General features: G+C 39.1%; 2 protein-coding genes across 3 annotated transcripts in view; one reads left to right on the top strand and one right to left on the bottom strand.

Annotated features, from left to right (window-relative positions):
* Positions 1-9401, top strand: part of tub (TUB bipartite transcription factor) — a 41788-nt gene extending 32387 nt beyond the window's left edge. For both annotated transcript variants that reach the window (XM_069524380.1, XM_020098709.2), the window contains exons 5-12: positions 1208-1360; positions 2807-2928; positions 3884-4075; positions 4484-4596; positions 6065-6179; positions 6862-6960; positions 7069-7240; positions 7596-9401. In XM_069524380.1, the coding sequence (XP_069380481.1) occupies positions 1208-1360; positions 2807-2928; positions 3884-4075; positions 4484-4596; positions 6065-6179; positions 6862-6960; positions 7069-7240; positions 7596-7729 (1100 nt within the window). In that variant the 3' untranslated portion in view covers positions 7730-9401. The remainder of the gene's footprint in view (positions 1-1207; positions 1361-2806; positions 2929-3883; positions 4076-4483; positions 4597-6064; positions 6180-6861; positions 6961-7068; positions 7241-7595) is intronic.
* Positions 7241-14744, bottom strand: ric3a (RIC3 acetylcholine receptor chaperone a). The gene is made up of 6 exons (XM_020098668.2): positions 14535-14744; positions 12250-12467; positions 11939-12014; positions 11374-11470; positions 10751-10908; positions 7241-10620 (listed from the first exon to the last, which is right to left on the bottom strand). Exons 1-6 carry the CDS (start codon positions 14650-14652, stop codon positions 9845-9847), a joined length of 1443 nt encoding a protein of 480 aa, XP_019954227.1. The 5' UTR covers positions 14653-14744; the 3' UTR covers positions 7241-9844.
* Positions 14745-16211: the final 1467 nt, after the last annotated feature.

Below are 16211 nucleotides of genomic sequence, written 5' to 3'. Positions count from 1 at the left end.
TATTCATGAATCTAGATGAAAACTAGCCTCAATAAAGTACATACCTCCACCTAAGACCAACATTCCCCCAATGAAACCACATTTAAATTCAGATTTTTATTTGGATCAACACCAAAATGCACACACACATAAATATCAGACCCATAAATATGACATTTTTCATCAAGATCCATGAAGTATTTTCTCACAAAATGTTGAAAAATCAAAAAAAAATCTTCCATCCACACCAAAACTGAATGGGTGCTTTCCTGACTGTGACTGTATCGTTCCATTATGTTTCATGGTAAAACATCACAGTAGTTTTACGTAATCCTGCTAATTTCCAGACAAACACACATGAAAACATAACATCATTGATGGAGACAGTTAATCATTAAAGAACAATACAGAACTGACATAAAAAAACATCAAAATCATATTATAACAACCTAAGGTTTATTTTAACCAATGTTTGTAAAGTGCAGTTTTTTTTAAATGAGATTTTTGTCATCTGATAATATTAGAGCAGACGCTCCTCTTTATAATTAATTTGTCCCAGAAAAGTAAAAGTAAATGGGATTCCACTCGCGTAAAAGATTAATTAGGCCAATAGCATCAAACTCACTACCGATGGATCCGTCTCCCTGTCTGCCTCTTTCACTCTCTGATTCACTTAAGCAAGAAAACACTGTTTCAGGAGATTGATTTTACTAAGCTACAGTGACAAACAAAAAAATCAGCTGCATTACAACTACAGAATAGATGAGTCAAGGAATAATTCAAGCTGCTCCATCTGAAATTAAATATCCAACATCCGACTGGTTCATTCATTTATTTGATTAGAAAATAAAATCCTATTTCTAAATTTAAAAAAGACAGACTGGCCTCTTCTAGCTTCCAATGGCTGTAGAATGTATTTCACTTTTCCATCATCTTTATTCTGTTTTTGCACAAATAGGAGGCAAGTCTGGAGCAGCAGGGACATTATGTTCTATCCTCTTATACATTAGAGGTTAATTGAATGGACAGAAAAAACAAGTACCTGAAACATAAGATCAGAGCACAGAACATGCACACTATTTACTTGATTTGTTGTTCTATCTTGATGGCAAACGGCTGCCTTTGTTTGACCTTGCTGCAACTTGAGTGCATGTTAACGTGAAGATACTGATCGTTGAACATTTTTTAAGATTTCATTCTGACGGAGTGTGTTCTTGTGGCCCTGCAGCAATCGATGGCCTGGCATCCCAGATGGACGACGGTCAGGTCCAGATCCTGACGGTGGGTCACTCCGCTGCAGAGGAGACTGACGGAGAGCCTGTCATGAGCTGCACTCAGTCGCAGAGTAAACAGGACCTGCGCGTCACGATGCTCAAGAAAGGTACCGTCCCTGTCTGTCAGTACGTCGCCAGCGAGGCACGACCATGATTCTGTATTTAAACCCACAACATTCCGGTCCACTGCGGAGGTTGTGTTGGCAGGAAGGTGACTCGTGTTACAACTTGAAACTACAAATAGAAATGCCATTTTAAAACCCTGTGTCTGAATGATGCAGAAATATTTATCAGGCAACATAATTTTTATCACTTAAGGAGTATTAGAGTCATTGTAAACACAATATTACTGCTACATTAAATTGAAACCCCCTGCTTCCTCAGCCCATGGACAGAGGCGATATGTTTATGTCCTGTCCTTCTGAACGTGATATGTCTCAAACACCCTGAGGGGACCCTTTCAAATGTGGTACATTCTTCACTCTGACTCAAAAATGAACTGATAAGAATTTAGTGGTGACAAGGTCAATGTGACCTCTCAAAACTCTATTTTACCTCATGAACGTGTTCTCATCCTAGGAACACCCCAAGAGAATAATTTCAAATTTGGTATAAATGTTCACTCATCGGATGTATTGGATTTGGCTTTTCAGAGGTCAAAGGTCATGTTCACGGCGACCTCACAAATCAGGTTTTTGACATTTTGAACATGATATCTTAAAAACACATGAAGGGAAGTTCTTCAAATTTGGACCAGGCCTAGAACTACAGGGCGGTAAACTTCACATAATAGACACTATAGTTTATTCTAGCAACAGCAGGAAATTAAGATTTAGATGGACAATCATCACAGTTTTGTGGATTTACTGACTGGTGTGGTGTAACTGTCTTTTTCAGGCAAACATAGTGCACATGCTATTAACACCGCTTCTTTTGTCCCATTGTGAAAACGATAGAGGACATCGTGTACCTTCAGTACTTCACACAATCTATTCACAGCCACGACTCACTCTCCACTGTGAAACAGTCACTTTTATTGATTCACTAAAACTGCTGCCACTTATATTTAATTTTGTATCACCGACATTTACCCAGATGTCAGTATCCATGGGAAGTCAGATTCATAATGTCTTCATGCCAATGCTAACAGGCGACTTTTCTGTGACACCAGATAAAAATGTACTAAGAAAGAAAGTCTCTCCGGGGGTCTCACCGGAGAAACCTGGTTTTTCTTATTGTTTAATAGAAATATGGGAACCAGTTCCTCACACAAACATGAGACATAAGTTATTTGATTCAAACCTCAAAGTGGGAAGATGTTTTTGTTCTAAAAAAATCAATGATGTGTCACAGTGGATGAAGTGGGAATGAGTTCCTGTTAAAAGCTGCATTCATTTATTGCAACATGTGATGTAACCAGTTACAGCAATAAAAGAATCCTTTCTTTCTTTCTTTCTTTCTTTCTTTCTTTCTTTCTTTCTTTCTCTCTCTCTCTCGCTCTCTCTCTCTCTCTCTCTCCCTCCCTCTCTCTCTCTCTCTCCTGCTCTGTGAAGGTATATCCAGCAGTATGAATTTCGATGAAGAGGAGGACGATGAAGATGAAATCAGCTCCAGCTCCTCGCAGCTCAACAGCAACACGAGACCAGGCTCTGCCACAAGCAGGAAGTCATGCAAGGTGAAACTTCACGTCTATTCTTTGCGTGATGTGTTTTTGTTCAGTTCCTTTTATATCTGAATAACAACCAGAGAAAGAAAATTGAGGTTCCAACTTAGTCACGCAGCAGGACCCTCTACAGTTGTGATGCAAATAACATGCATCACAACTGATGCTTTATCTACAAACAGTTCTGGAATTATTTTGGGGCTTTTGCTGGCCTATCGTTTATTTTTCCACGCAGATGACTAAAAGTAGTTTTGCTTGGTTTGTGATAGTGTGGGTGGTACAGTGTGCAGGTGGTGGAACAAAGAATAAGGGAAAAACAGATAATTTGATTTGAAGAGTTTTGCAGAAACACTCCTGGTTTGGTTCGGCCTGGGTCTTTCTGTGTGGAGTTTGCATGTTCTCCAAGTGTCTGTGGGGGGTGTTCTCCTGGTACTCAGGGATTAGACTGATAAACATTAGTGATCTGTTTATCTGCTTTGTCTAATGTTTGAAGTTAAAGGTACAGTGTGTAGAATTTTGTGATATCTGATGAAATGAACTAGTGAAAACATCATGAGGATTATTCTACTTTGAATTTCTGCCAATAGTTCCCTTTAACCTAAATCTTACACACTGGGCCTTTAAGAACAGGATGTGTAGATTTAGTTTTTCTCCATTTCAGGTGTGATAGATTTGACCAAGGCCCGAAAAATGTGTAGCTCTCTTCAAAAACCCATCCTCTCTGCAGCTCGCCCTAGAACGAAATGTCGGCTGAAACACTACAGATAACAATAATTTTTCTTTGCTCCTCGTTCCACTCAACTCCATCTCTGCACAAGGTCCTTATTTTAGACAATGTGCGCTAATTCTCTCTCTCCCGGTGGACGATTTGATCCTCAGACTCATTACTCTGCTCTAATAAAAGTCAGCTCTGATGCATCACTCGCCACAAGAGGTCTTGAGCTGTGCGTCTTATGTTCTCCTGCAGGAGGTGGCCTCAGCACCCACTCCTCCCGTCAGCGAGCCTGCCATCGATGTCGACGACCTTGAAGAGTTTTCTCTGCGACCTGCACCCCAGGGGGTCAGAGTGAAGTGCAGAATCACCAGAGACAAGAAGGGCATGGACAGAGGCATGTATCCCACCTACTACCTGCATCTGGAGAGGGAGGATGGCAAGAAGGTGAGATGAGCGGAAATATTGCTACTTTAAACAACATAATTTACCTAGACATGTACAGTATGAGATTTTAAACTCAGATATTCAAATATTTTCTCACATATGAACAGTATCTGTTTATCATCTGCAGAACATTATTTTTAAGGGATTGTTTTCTAGTGTAAAGCCGAGGAGATCCAAATGCACTAATGTGTGTCACACTGAATCTTAATGGTTTCACCTGCGGCTCTTTTTGGAGTTTCTTTTGTTAGTTTTTTCTCCCTGTTGTCGAGTGTTAAGGGAAGAGGATATCACACCTTGTTAATAAATAGGCAATTATTGTGGAAATTTGATATGTGAATATGGGCTATACGTATACAATTCGATTGATTGATTGATTGATTGATTGATTTCTGGCTTGGCTTGTCACAGGTGTTTCTTTTAGCTGGCCGGAAAAGGAAAAAGAGTAAGACGTCTAATTACCTCATCTCCATTGACCCCACGGATCTGTCCAGAGGTGGAGAGAGCTTCATCGGTAAGCTGAGGTAAGTCCTCCGAGGCCTTGGAACATATCACTAGGAATTATGTGCGCTGAGAAACTGTATACATATCGACCAACGCTGTTTTTTATTTACCTATATAATTGTCCTGTATTGATGTGTTATTATTAATATCTAATGGATATTTAATTTGATTTCAATATATTTCCTTTTGTAAATAACTAGAATACAGTGGAAATCTACACCAATTCCTTAATTTATTAACTCGTATGACCCCTCTGAAAAAAATGCATCATTAACACTTTACAGTAACGTTCACAAAACTGTGACTGTAGCTGCTCTCACGAACAAATCAGCATCTAACTGCTAACTTATGAACAGTCAACAAGCAGAGCTTGTACAGCATTATATTAAAATTCACATATGTAAGACATGATTTAGTAGAGGAGCGCAATGTCGCACACTTGTTTATCTTCAGGAATGAAAATGTAAAATTTTCATGATTGTATAAACCTTGTACTTTCATATCTCCCTCATAAATATATATTAGCTGTAATGTTTAAGATTGGGAGGAAGTGAGTGGCCACATAATCCTTGGAAACAGCTTCAGGGCTGTGTTAGTGGCTCCATGGAAACTCCTCAGAGTTTAATCAAATGTGGCTCTGTGCAGCCTTTAATCTTCAGAGCCGGCCTGACAGTCGGTCGATGCGCTGCTCGAACCTTTGCAATCAGAATCCCAGTTGAATGATGGAGATATAAATTTAAATCAGCGCTGACCTTTCATCCAGTGATTCTCAACTTCTTGAGGGACCTGGTCTAACACAGGTACGGCCGAAAAAGAGGTTTACAGTCAACAGTGTGAAGATAATGACATTCATTCTTTTTTTAAATGTCTAAAAACAATAGATATATTTTGTATGTTTTGTTGACACTCATACGTATTTTATCAAAAATGTTTCTGAGAATGTTCAAACCCAGAGAAATCCTGGATTTTATTCAAGGTAACAGGACGTGTTAATTGCATCATATCGACTTTACCTGTAGCTTTACCCGACATATGATGAAGCCAGTTTGCCAGTCAGCTGTTTTTCCTCATTGTGTGTATAGGTCACTCTTAATGCATCACACTTCTGCGCCTGAATCGTGTCTCATCTCATCTGCAATGGTGGTGAAGACTACAGTTCCCATGATCCCATGCTGCTTCATGTCATCAAACTAGTCTTTTTCTATTGTTTTGACTGACAGACCCCTTGTGGCCAAAGTTACATATTGTACATTTAAAGCTGCATCTTAAAAATACGAATGAAACATTATTATTTATTTGTAGTTGTAACCTGGTAGTCCATACTTCTACCTGAAACATGGTAATGCTCTTTGTGTTCATGTGTCTTTCACTTATGACACACACAAACACACAAACACACAAACACACACACACACACACACGCACACACACACACACACACACACACACACACACACACACGCCCTAAGTGTTATGCTTTCTCTGAAGGTCTAACCTCATGGGAACCAAGTTTACCGTATATGACAGCGGTCTGAACCCGATGAAGAGCACCACCAGTCTGGAAGCGAGTAATCTGCGTCAAGAACTTGCAGCCATTTGCTATGTGAGTTGGTCAAAGCACTTCTCAACCCATGAGAATCTCATCGAGTTCTACAGATTAATATATTGCTGAAGACACATGTTATCTAAGACAAATATAATACTGTATATCATATATGAAAGGTGATATTACATTAATCCACCTCTCACAGAAATATAAAAACATGAATAATAATTAAAAAAAAAAATAGAAATCTGTAACATTTTGCTATATCATTCACTGGATTAACCCAATTACTTTTCTTTTATAAAACTGAACTCAACCAAAAACTACCTCACAAAACAGGATTTGACCATAACTCACATCGCTACTTTGACAAAAAACATTTTATACCTTATTTAGTCCTAACTATAAAGATTATATGAGTCTGGACAGACATGGATGCAAACTGCTTCTTAACAATGAGGCATTAATTTTAGTTCTCCCTTTTTCTTTTTCTCTCCTTCCTCTTTAAATTTCAAAATAGAAAGATATACATCTACAGCTATTAAGAGAGAGATAAAGCTGTCCTACTACAGTGTGTAATGTTTGTATGTATATTTTTAAGTGAACTGTTAAATAAATAAAAAAGATCAATGTAAATGTGTCATTTATTTCATGTGATGCACTTTCAGATGTGATACAAATAATATTTAATATAATAAAATACAATTAAATAAGTTTGCACATGATTTCTTTGATCTAGGAAACCAATGTCCTTGGCTTCAAAGGACCTCGCAAAATGAGCGTCATCATTCCTGGAATGAACATGGACCATGAGAGAGTGTCTATTCGCCCACGGAATGTATGTGATTCCTAATTCCCACCTCCTCAACCTCTTCTAATACTTTAATAATCGATCGGACATGTATGACGTGCATGCTTAAAGTTGTTCTTTCTGTCGTCGTCACAGGACCACGAGTCCCTGCTGGCCAGGTGGCAGAACAAGAACACCGAGAGTGTGATTGAACTTCACAACAAGACGCCCGTGTGGAACGACGACACACAATCCTACGTGCTCAACTTCCATGGCAGAGTCACTCAGGCCTCTGTCAAGAATTTCCAAATCATTCATGACAATGACCGTGAGTTCCACACCTACAGTTTATTCATTGATTTAATATGAAACACAGTTTACAGGTTCATCCATTCTTTACCATTCTAGAACAGAGGGGGAAGTAGAAACTAAATTATAAATAATGAGACAAAAGATAATAAATGATGAGATGTGATACTGTTACATGAATAAAAAAGATGAATGTGTAATCCTTTGAATCAATACAATCAAAATACACCATGAAATCTATGAAATTTGTAAATGGTCCAATACATTGAAGAATTTTAAATAAGCTAATCATAAACATCTTCCCTGTTTGTTTCATGATTACTTCTGTCCTTATTTAATATTGAAGAGGACATTTGTGACCTTGTTCTCTGCAGCCGACTATATTGTGATGCAGTTTGGCCGCGTGGCAGAAGACGTCTTCACCATGGACTATAACTACCCCATGTGTGCCCTGCAAGCCTTTGCCATCGCTCTCTCCAGCTTTGACAGCAAGTTAGCCTGTGAATAGATCCCAGCCTGAACTGCTCCATCTGTGCTCTAAACAAGGGCTGTTACTGTCTCCCTGGGCTGGGAGCAGATCCCTGAGATCTTCGGACCAGCCCAGCACGTTGGAAGTTCTGCATTTCCCAAAATGCTCCACGGGCCTCAAGTTGCGTATGTCTGTGTGTGTGTGTGTGTGTGTGTGTGTGTGTGTGTGTGTGTGTGTGTGTGTGTGTGTGTGTGTTGGGGAGTGTGCGGGTGGGTGGGTGGGTGGGTGATACAGAATGGTTTCGGTCAGTGGAAGAAAACAAGCACAAAGAGAAATCCACTTTCAAAATCAAATCCAGTTGTTTTGATAACTATAGTCATTTTGTACTGTAACGGCATTTAAAAAAAACACTGTTCTTCATGTAGTAGTGAGAGAAACTTAACATTTCGTCATCTGTAAATTATCACTAACAGCTAAACATCAGTAAGTTTTAAAAGTTAACTTTTATTTGCCACTCAAAAAAAAACTTCCTCAAGCATGAATACTGATCATATAGTTACTGAATTAAAAAATAACATGCATGTCACGATATTTATTTTGTTATTTATGTATTTATTACATGTTCATTTTAAGTTGTGTCGTCATTTGCATCTGCAGTATTGACTCCATCGAGCTGCAAGCACATAAATTAGCCTCACACCAAGTATTATCTCTTGTATCCACACATAACAATTAGCGACTTTGGACATGAACAGGGCAAATGTTACACTGTGCTGTGAACCATACACAAGATTGTGCCAGTGTCATGTATGTATTTGTATAGGACGACGGTGCACTTTACTTTGAGGTCTATCGTGGATGAGATATAACTGTACATACATTATTGTGCCTTTGAAGACTAATTCCAGTGTTAAGCTGCGGTCGTGAAATCAGCTGAGCTCGATCGGGTCTCTGCGATTCTTGCTTCTCCGAAACATGCATTGGATATTTCTCTGTAGCTACTTTTAATCAAGATGCCTATTGTGAAAATCCATTCCGACTGATTAAATATCTAGTGGCTGCAAACCTCTGTAGGATGATAATCCAAAGTGCATGTCACATTTGTGATTGACCGTAAATATTTAAATTATATTTTCAGCCCTCAGCACACATTAAAGAAGTGAATAATCATTTTCATTGTGCACACACACAACTCAGTTGTTGCTCTCTACATCTTTGTTTTGTTCGCTCCTCTGTTGTGGAGCGTGGTACATTCCTGGCAGTAAGTTTCTATCACACGTTTATCGCTGTTCACATTTATACTTCAGATATTATTCCTGTTTGCTCCTCATGGGGGCAGTATACTTTCTCAAATATATGATGGTATTTTGTATTTTATGATCGTTGGGGGGGGAAAAAAAGATGCTGAATGAAGGCAAAGAACAATCTCTGATACCGCTATTGTTACTGTGGTTTATGAGGAAATCTTTATCAAATGTGCTATTCTTGTATTCAGCTGTGTTCTAACTATTTTAAATTTCTATTTTAAAATCGTTAATACTCTTGCTGTAAAGTTTGCTTTTCATACGTGTGTCCAGGAGCCAAAAGTTCGCTCATCTTCTGTTTCTAGTGCTTTCATTGTAATGTACAGTAAACGGTGTACAATCTACTGTGGTGGTATAGACACAGTTATTTGATCATGGCAAAAAAATTAAACTTCAGTAATTCAAAACATGTGTTCTGTTCTTTCAAAGACAAACTAAGAGAAAGGAAATTGCTATCAGTCAATCACATCGGTTAGTCTTGAATATGACTGAACAATACTGTAACTGTCTTTCCTCCATAGACTGTCGACGGATGACATGACTCCACTTCCTCCAACATACTGCCGTCTTTTACTGATGACATCTCTTATCAAAGTTTAGCTGATGCACATGCTCAACCAATCACCAGTCGGTCCCAGCAGCGACTCCTGACGTTTCACCAAACCACCTTTGAGAAAAGGTTATTAGACATGTAATTAATTGCATGTTAAAATCTTAAGAACCTTTATATGAATTCTGGGAAAGGAGGTTGTTCTTGAGCTTGGGTTCTATGTTTTACACACAAAGGACAAGAAACACGAGACAGTATGAGGAAGACTGATGTTTAAAAACCAGCTGAAGGTCAAGGCCTTCACGTCTCTCTCCTGTTCCTCATCCTCAGCCCGCTCACTCCCACTTCTTTGGGCACGTCTGCATGTGTACGACCATCACCCTCTTCAGTAGCGGACGAATACTCCTCTTTATCCTCCTCGGCTTCTTCCTCCGGGTTCGGGCAACTTTCACAACTGAACTGGAGACTCTCTGCCTCCATCACTGGATCATCTTCATCAGCCTCCTCTTCTACCTCTTTCCCCTCATCTTCCTCCTCCACCTCCTCCTCCTCTTCCTCCTCTTCCTCCTCTCCCTCACAAGTGTCCTCTTTAGGGTAGTGGAACACATCCTCATGGTCACTGAAGCTTATTTGCTTCTTCCCTCCAATGTGACACTGCAGCTCTTTGCTCACCTCCAAACCGAGTCTCTCCTGCTTCCTCTCTGCAGCGGGCCTCGATAAACGAGGACTGAGCAGCTGCCTTTTCTCCTCCTCCTCCTCCTCCTCTTCCTCCTCCTCCTCCTCCTCTTCCTCCCCTTCTTCCCCCACCTCTACATCCTCCACTACTTCCTCCACTTCTTCATCTTCATTCTCCTCTTCCTCTTCCTCTCCCTCTCCCTCCACCTCCTCTTGCTCTTCATCCTCCTCGTGCACAATGGACAGCTTTCTTGCCATGGCCTCTTCCTCCTCCTGCTCCATCCTCTCAGCCAGGGCCTCGGCAGTAAGCTGGTTGCGGGGTTCCTCCAATGTCACGGTGTCAAATCTACATCTGATGCTGAGATTGTCATTGTATTCTGGGTAGGTCTCTTCTGGGTAGCCTGCATCAGTGCACAAACACAGACATTAATTAAAATACTCCATGAATTCTTAATTCAAATGTGTTTGATTGCTTTGAGGCCAGGGTCTGATCTAGATTGAAAACATTATGTAAGGAGATTGAGGATGCACCTTCCCAGTCTGCACCATAGGGGACCTCCTCCGCCTCCATCTCCGGGGAGGCTGCCTCCAGGCGGCCGTCTTGCATCAGCTGTGAGGTCTGTCGAAGTTGCCTGAGTAATTTCTCCTCCTTCTTTGATGTTGTAGTTTTACTCTTCCTCCTTCTGCCACTAGAAGGCAGCAGAGGTATGGAAGTGAGGTCATGAAGTTGGTCTTATATAAGATAAATCCATATTTCTCTTTGGTGGTGGAATTGTGAAAGCCCTGACAGTGTGAATTGAGGTTTATTACTTCTATATCAATTAATTGGGACAATAATTACCATAGAAATAATCACTTAGTGTTCATTACCACATCTGTGAGTATTGTTTGTATTAATCATTTTTTATAAAAAGCCATTTCCATTTACTTCTAAACTCACTTCATTCAAAATTCATGCTATTATATGACCACAGGATTAAAAAAAGCAGCAGCAGCATCTTTCCAGTGAAAACATGTCAGAAGCCATTTCTTCCATTTGTAGCTCTTTCATTTTCATGCCAGGTCAACACTCATTTAGCCGCATGTGAAACAGTTTCTATGGTTCTCTGACCTATGGGCAAAGAGAAGTGTTGTCTATAGAAAAAATCCTTTACCTCCCCGAAGCAGAACTCTTTCGGGAGGCAATCCTCTCCATTATCCTCTCGGACTGCAGCAGTCTGTCCTGAAGCCTGGCGAGCTGGAAATCTGTTGCTACAAGATCGACACACGAAAATGTCTTAATTTCAAAATATAATGTGCAAATTAGTATATTTGGAAGTGATATGAAGGCCTGGAAATGAATATGTACACACGGGTTAAGGAGTGTAGGCAAATTTTCTTTTGGCCTTTGAGGATAAATGATGTTTAAGTGTTGAAACCTTTTGGGCTGTTCATATGTATAGATAAATTGGTGGCTATGGCACAGGAAGTTTATTGGGTCATGCACATACCAGAAGGTCACGGTTCAAAACCTGGTCTCTCCAATTCTGTATTTCAAAATGTCTTTGAGCAAGATACTGAACCCTAAATTGCCCCTGATGTGCCGAGTGATGTGTGATAGAGAAAGAACTGCACATAAGCACTGTGTGAATGTGTGTGAATAGCAAAACTGTACTGTATCTGTAAATGTCATCAAGACTAGAAAAAACTAATTCACTAAACATTGCTTGAGGTACTTACTTATCGTGTTCTCCACGTGTGTCCTGGTACCTGTTGTGTCGTTTCCTGACTCTTTTGTCTTATTCTTACAAGTCAGCTGTCAACATGAAGACGATTATGATTACAATAACAATCATTGGTGATTTAAAAAATTCATCCTGTAAACAAAACTGCTCAAAATCACAAGTTACAACTGTCACAGAGCTCACGATGGTATTTCTCTTTACGTGACAACACAGAGTGCAGGATGATGCATCAATACAGTGAAAAGCTTTATGATGATATTATTTTATATTCACACTCCCACCAAGCAGTTCCCTCAAAGTATTCACCTTGTAGATTATAAAGATGATGTAGAGAAGGATTCCAAAGCCGTATATTGGTATCACTTGAGCTATCAGGTTGTATTTCTTGCCTCGACCGATGCCCTTAACTTTGGCCATGGCCTCTGCACTGTGTGTCATGGAGTACGAGGGGTCCACCCCCCACTGCTCCGAGTCGTCTGGCAGAGACAGTCGATGCATCACAGGAGGGTAAAATCCAGGCCCAACTGGAAGACACAAAAACAAACCAGTCAATCAATCATGATCAATTATTACAGCAAAAAAGTCTAATAGTGTTTTACATTGACCTGTTAATCAATCAGTGGTTTTCTTTTCAGAACTCCAGCATGTAAATAGTGGGAGTATAAACAGTAAGAACTTATATCCTTTATTATGAATTTAAGAGCTTTTCTTGCCAGAACAGCAAGTCTACCAAAATTTATATGGGACATTTGTTTGTTTGTTTTTATCACAGAAAAAAATGGCAGAAGAAAAGTGAGTGAGATCTCATTAAAATCTGGATATATGTGCAATTAATTTGTTTCACTGAATGTGTTTTCTGAAATTCTACATATATATTAATTTTCTGCATTTCACATTTGAAATCATGGTCAGTGGTGGAAAGTAACAACATGGATTCACACACATACATTCACTTGTACTTTATGATAATATGTCAGTCAATGGTCCTTTTACAGCGAAACTGATACCTTTACTTTGGATACTCTAGGTACATTTTGCTGAATATACTTTGTACTTTAACATAAGTAAGATTTTGAATGCAGGGTTTATGATCCGTGCATGCTGCAGTTCTTCATGTTATATATATATATATATATATATATATATATATATTTTCACTTTGGTGGGTTATTACCTAAATTAATGTCTGTGTTGCAATGCTGTCTTAACGCTGCTGAAGACCATAGACTGTATATAAAGAGCTGAAGACTCAATTAAACTCAGACTCAACTTGGTCCTTTAAAGTGAAAATTTAAGGAAATCCTGAGACGGAAACAGCTCTCCTACAAAATAAAAGTCTGTGGTTGTGCTCCACGCTGGGCTGCAGCTGTGAATTTAAGATAAACTAGATAAATCAAACAAATAGACGTTAACAGCGTTTAGACAACATCGGAAATCGAACAATAACATCACGATGTATTCGCATCCGTACATGAAACCAGCCAATACTCCGCTAAAGGCACATTATTTTAAAATGTATCCTACATGTACTAAGTTGATGCACGGAGCTGCCTGAGCTGTTTATCTCACTGAGGGAAGAAAACACTTTATCCAACAATGTAAAGTGAACCAGGAAACAGAGACTGTGGAGAGAGAGGTGAGTTCAAAGCTTCTCACTGAACTCCACAAACATGGCTGACCTCATTTGTTTGGGCTCTGTAGAAATGTCCTGGTGACGAATGTTTCTTCTGTTTCTTCTGTTTGTCTGTTTGTTTTCTTTAGCTCAGATAAAAACAGTCAGAGGACACTGAGCTGATTAATGTCTGGACTTCTGAACAAGAAATGTTTTGCACCAATGGTTTTCTAAAAGTCTATGTGTACAGTATTCTTCTGCATTTCACATTAACAAAAGTAACATCATAGATTTACTCAAGTACTGCGCTTAAGCTAACATTTAAGACGTTTGTACCATATTCTGATAAGTTTAATCTTTTAACTGAGGAAACACAAAATTGGCAGACTAGATTTAATAAAGATGTGTTGGTCTGTATATAATGTTCAGCTCTTTCCTAATATTAAATACTGGGAATGGAATTTTGAAATTTCAAATTATGTTTTCCTCATTTAATTTTAGTATGTATATATCAATGGTATTTGCATGCAGCCTTTTTCTATCTATCTTCCTCTATCTGATCTATCTATCTGATTAGTACAAACCAATGAATTCTCAATATCTACGTCACTACTTCCATGGTGGACACAATCAAACATAACAATGACACACAATCCTACAATAATATTCATTTTCAAGTGGTAAATCCATAGAGTACCTTATGTAGTGTGGATATCTATTAAATATATATATAAATAGGCCCCAAGGTATTTGAACATGTGCATGTATATATGTTGTGGTACAAATACACAACTTTATTTCTGTATTCTTCTTATCCATTGTGTAACATCATGATGAACATGTGTGCAATATGATGGGGCCTTGGCCTAACGCACAGTGCAGAGAGTAACAGCTGGAGACAACAACAACAACATCAGGAGCACAGAAAAAAGAGATGGAGCAGGATGGAGATGGATGATGATCTGATAAGCTGCCTTACCCTCCGGCTGCTCCATCTCCTTCCTCGCTCTGGGTAAAAGCATTCTGGGCAGGAAAAGAGAAACACAGAGAACGGAGCATGATATGAGAGTAACCTTCTGGCAGGTTGTTATAGACATGTTGTCTCAGAGAGTGATTTCACTTGAACAGTAAAGCTAAAGCTATTGTCCACAGATGTCATCTCTCATCTAGTGACGTTCCTGCCCAGATTAGACCAGATTAGAGCTGCTGCGTTCAAGTGCTGTTTGAAATATTACCAACAAATCCCCAACGAGGCGACCAACGGGCACATTAACAATTCACGTTAACAAAAAGCATTATTCTCCAAAAGTGAGAGAAATAACAAGATGGTGTTTATTTTTGCTTAAGCACAACAATCAGATTCCCTGATGCATCTTTTTTTTTGTTACAAAGGTTCTCCATCATCATTTACTTGGTCGGAAACACAAATTAAAAACACAGGCTTTAATTTTTTGAGTGAGTGCACAACAATACAAAATAATTGGTGTTGACCTCCAGGAGTTATTACAATGTCAAAATGTTTGTCCCTCATTTGATTTACCCGTTTTGTTGTTTTTTGTGTGATCTCCATGATTTAAGGTCGATGCAGCGAGAATCTGGAGCTGGAAAATGAATCAGCCGTGGATGCTCTGGCTCAGACTGTGGTTCAAGGTAAGGCAGCTCCTTGTGTTACTCTGTGTGGTGTCACGATGATTGAATGAGACGTGTTTGTCAGGATAATCAGTGCTTTGCTGATTGACGTGAGGCACTGTGGAACCTCAGTGTGCATCTTCATGACAGCTCCCAGTCAGTTTTTATAATGGGATTAATAGAAATGGCAGACAGATGGCTTGAGCACTTCACGTTATGATTGGTTCAAGGAGGAAAAAAATGACAAAAGCAGTAAATGGGGAAGTGTTTCTCAGATGCACCTGCTAAACTAATGTGATGTGAACCTGTCAAACTATATTTTTCATTTTCCATGTGTCCTACGACAGAGGAATGATTTCTTCAACAGAGTAAACTCAGGATCCATAAAATTTTCCAGATCAAAGCCTCTAAATACACAACCTGCATGTATAAGTTTAGTATTTACGATGAACACTTGAATACAACACACGACCTATCGACTCCCAAATTCTGTGGGATCTCTGCTGTGTGTTTCATACCAACCAGCAGCAGGGGGCAGTACAGGTTCACACACAGAGGAGTGGCACTTGAAAGACAGGGAATGAACTTTTCAGTCCAATGTTCAAGTAACATGGTGTTAAATAGATTTCAGAATCTAGTGATGAAGGATAGTTTGTCGTTTGTTTAGTTTTCTTCATTGTTTGCTCACTAGAGAGAGATGTTCACTCCGAGCTGCCTGTGTGGGCTTTGATGTTAGGCACATAATCATTTTTATCATGAGTAAGTTGGTCACATTATGAATAAATTAGTTTTGAATGTTATTGTCCCGATTGAGGAATATGGGATGGGACAAAATATAGAAAAGTGTAAATGATTAAATCAAATTAAAAACAAATCACTGAGCACAAACATTAAATCAGAACGTTAATGAAACACGTGACACACATGCAGAAAAGGACGTTTTTATAATGGAGAGGTTGTTATTTAAGAATTATACATTGGGATACATCTCTTACTTCATCTTGTGATATTACTGTCCAATATTTTT

This window comes from Paralichthys olivaceus, chromosome 1, assembly GCF_024713975.1.
Source record: "Paralichthys olivaceus isolate ysfri-2021 chromosome 1, ASM2471397v2, whole genome shotgun sequence".
In the NCBI taxonomy this organism is placed as follows: domain Eukaryota; kingdom Metazoa; phylum Chordata; class Actinopteri; order Pleuronectiformes; family Paralichthyidae; genus Paralichthys; species Paralichthys olivaceus.
The sequence above is the reverse complement of the archived record's forward strand: the minus strand, read 5'-3'. Positions and strand labels throughout refer to the sequence as shown.

Coding starts and splice junctions, on each gene's coding strand:
- ric3a (XM_020098668.2), bottom strand. CDS start 14,652: ATGTCTATAACAACCTGCCAGAAGGTTACTCTCATATCATGCTCCGTT. Junction 11,471..11,938: donor ACACGTGGAGAACACGATAA/GTAAGTACCTCA, acceptor TCGATCTTGTAG/CAACAGATTTCCAGCTCGCC. Junction 10,909..11,373: donor AAGAGTTCTGCTTCGGGGAG/GTAAAGGATTTT, acceptor GCTGCCTTCTAG/TGGCAGAAGGAGGAAGAGTA.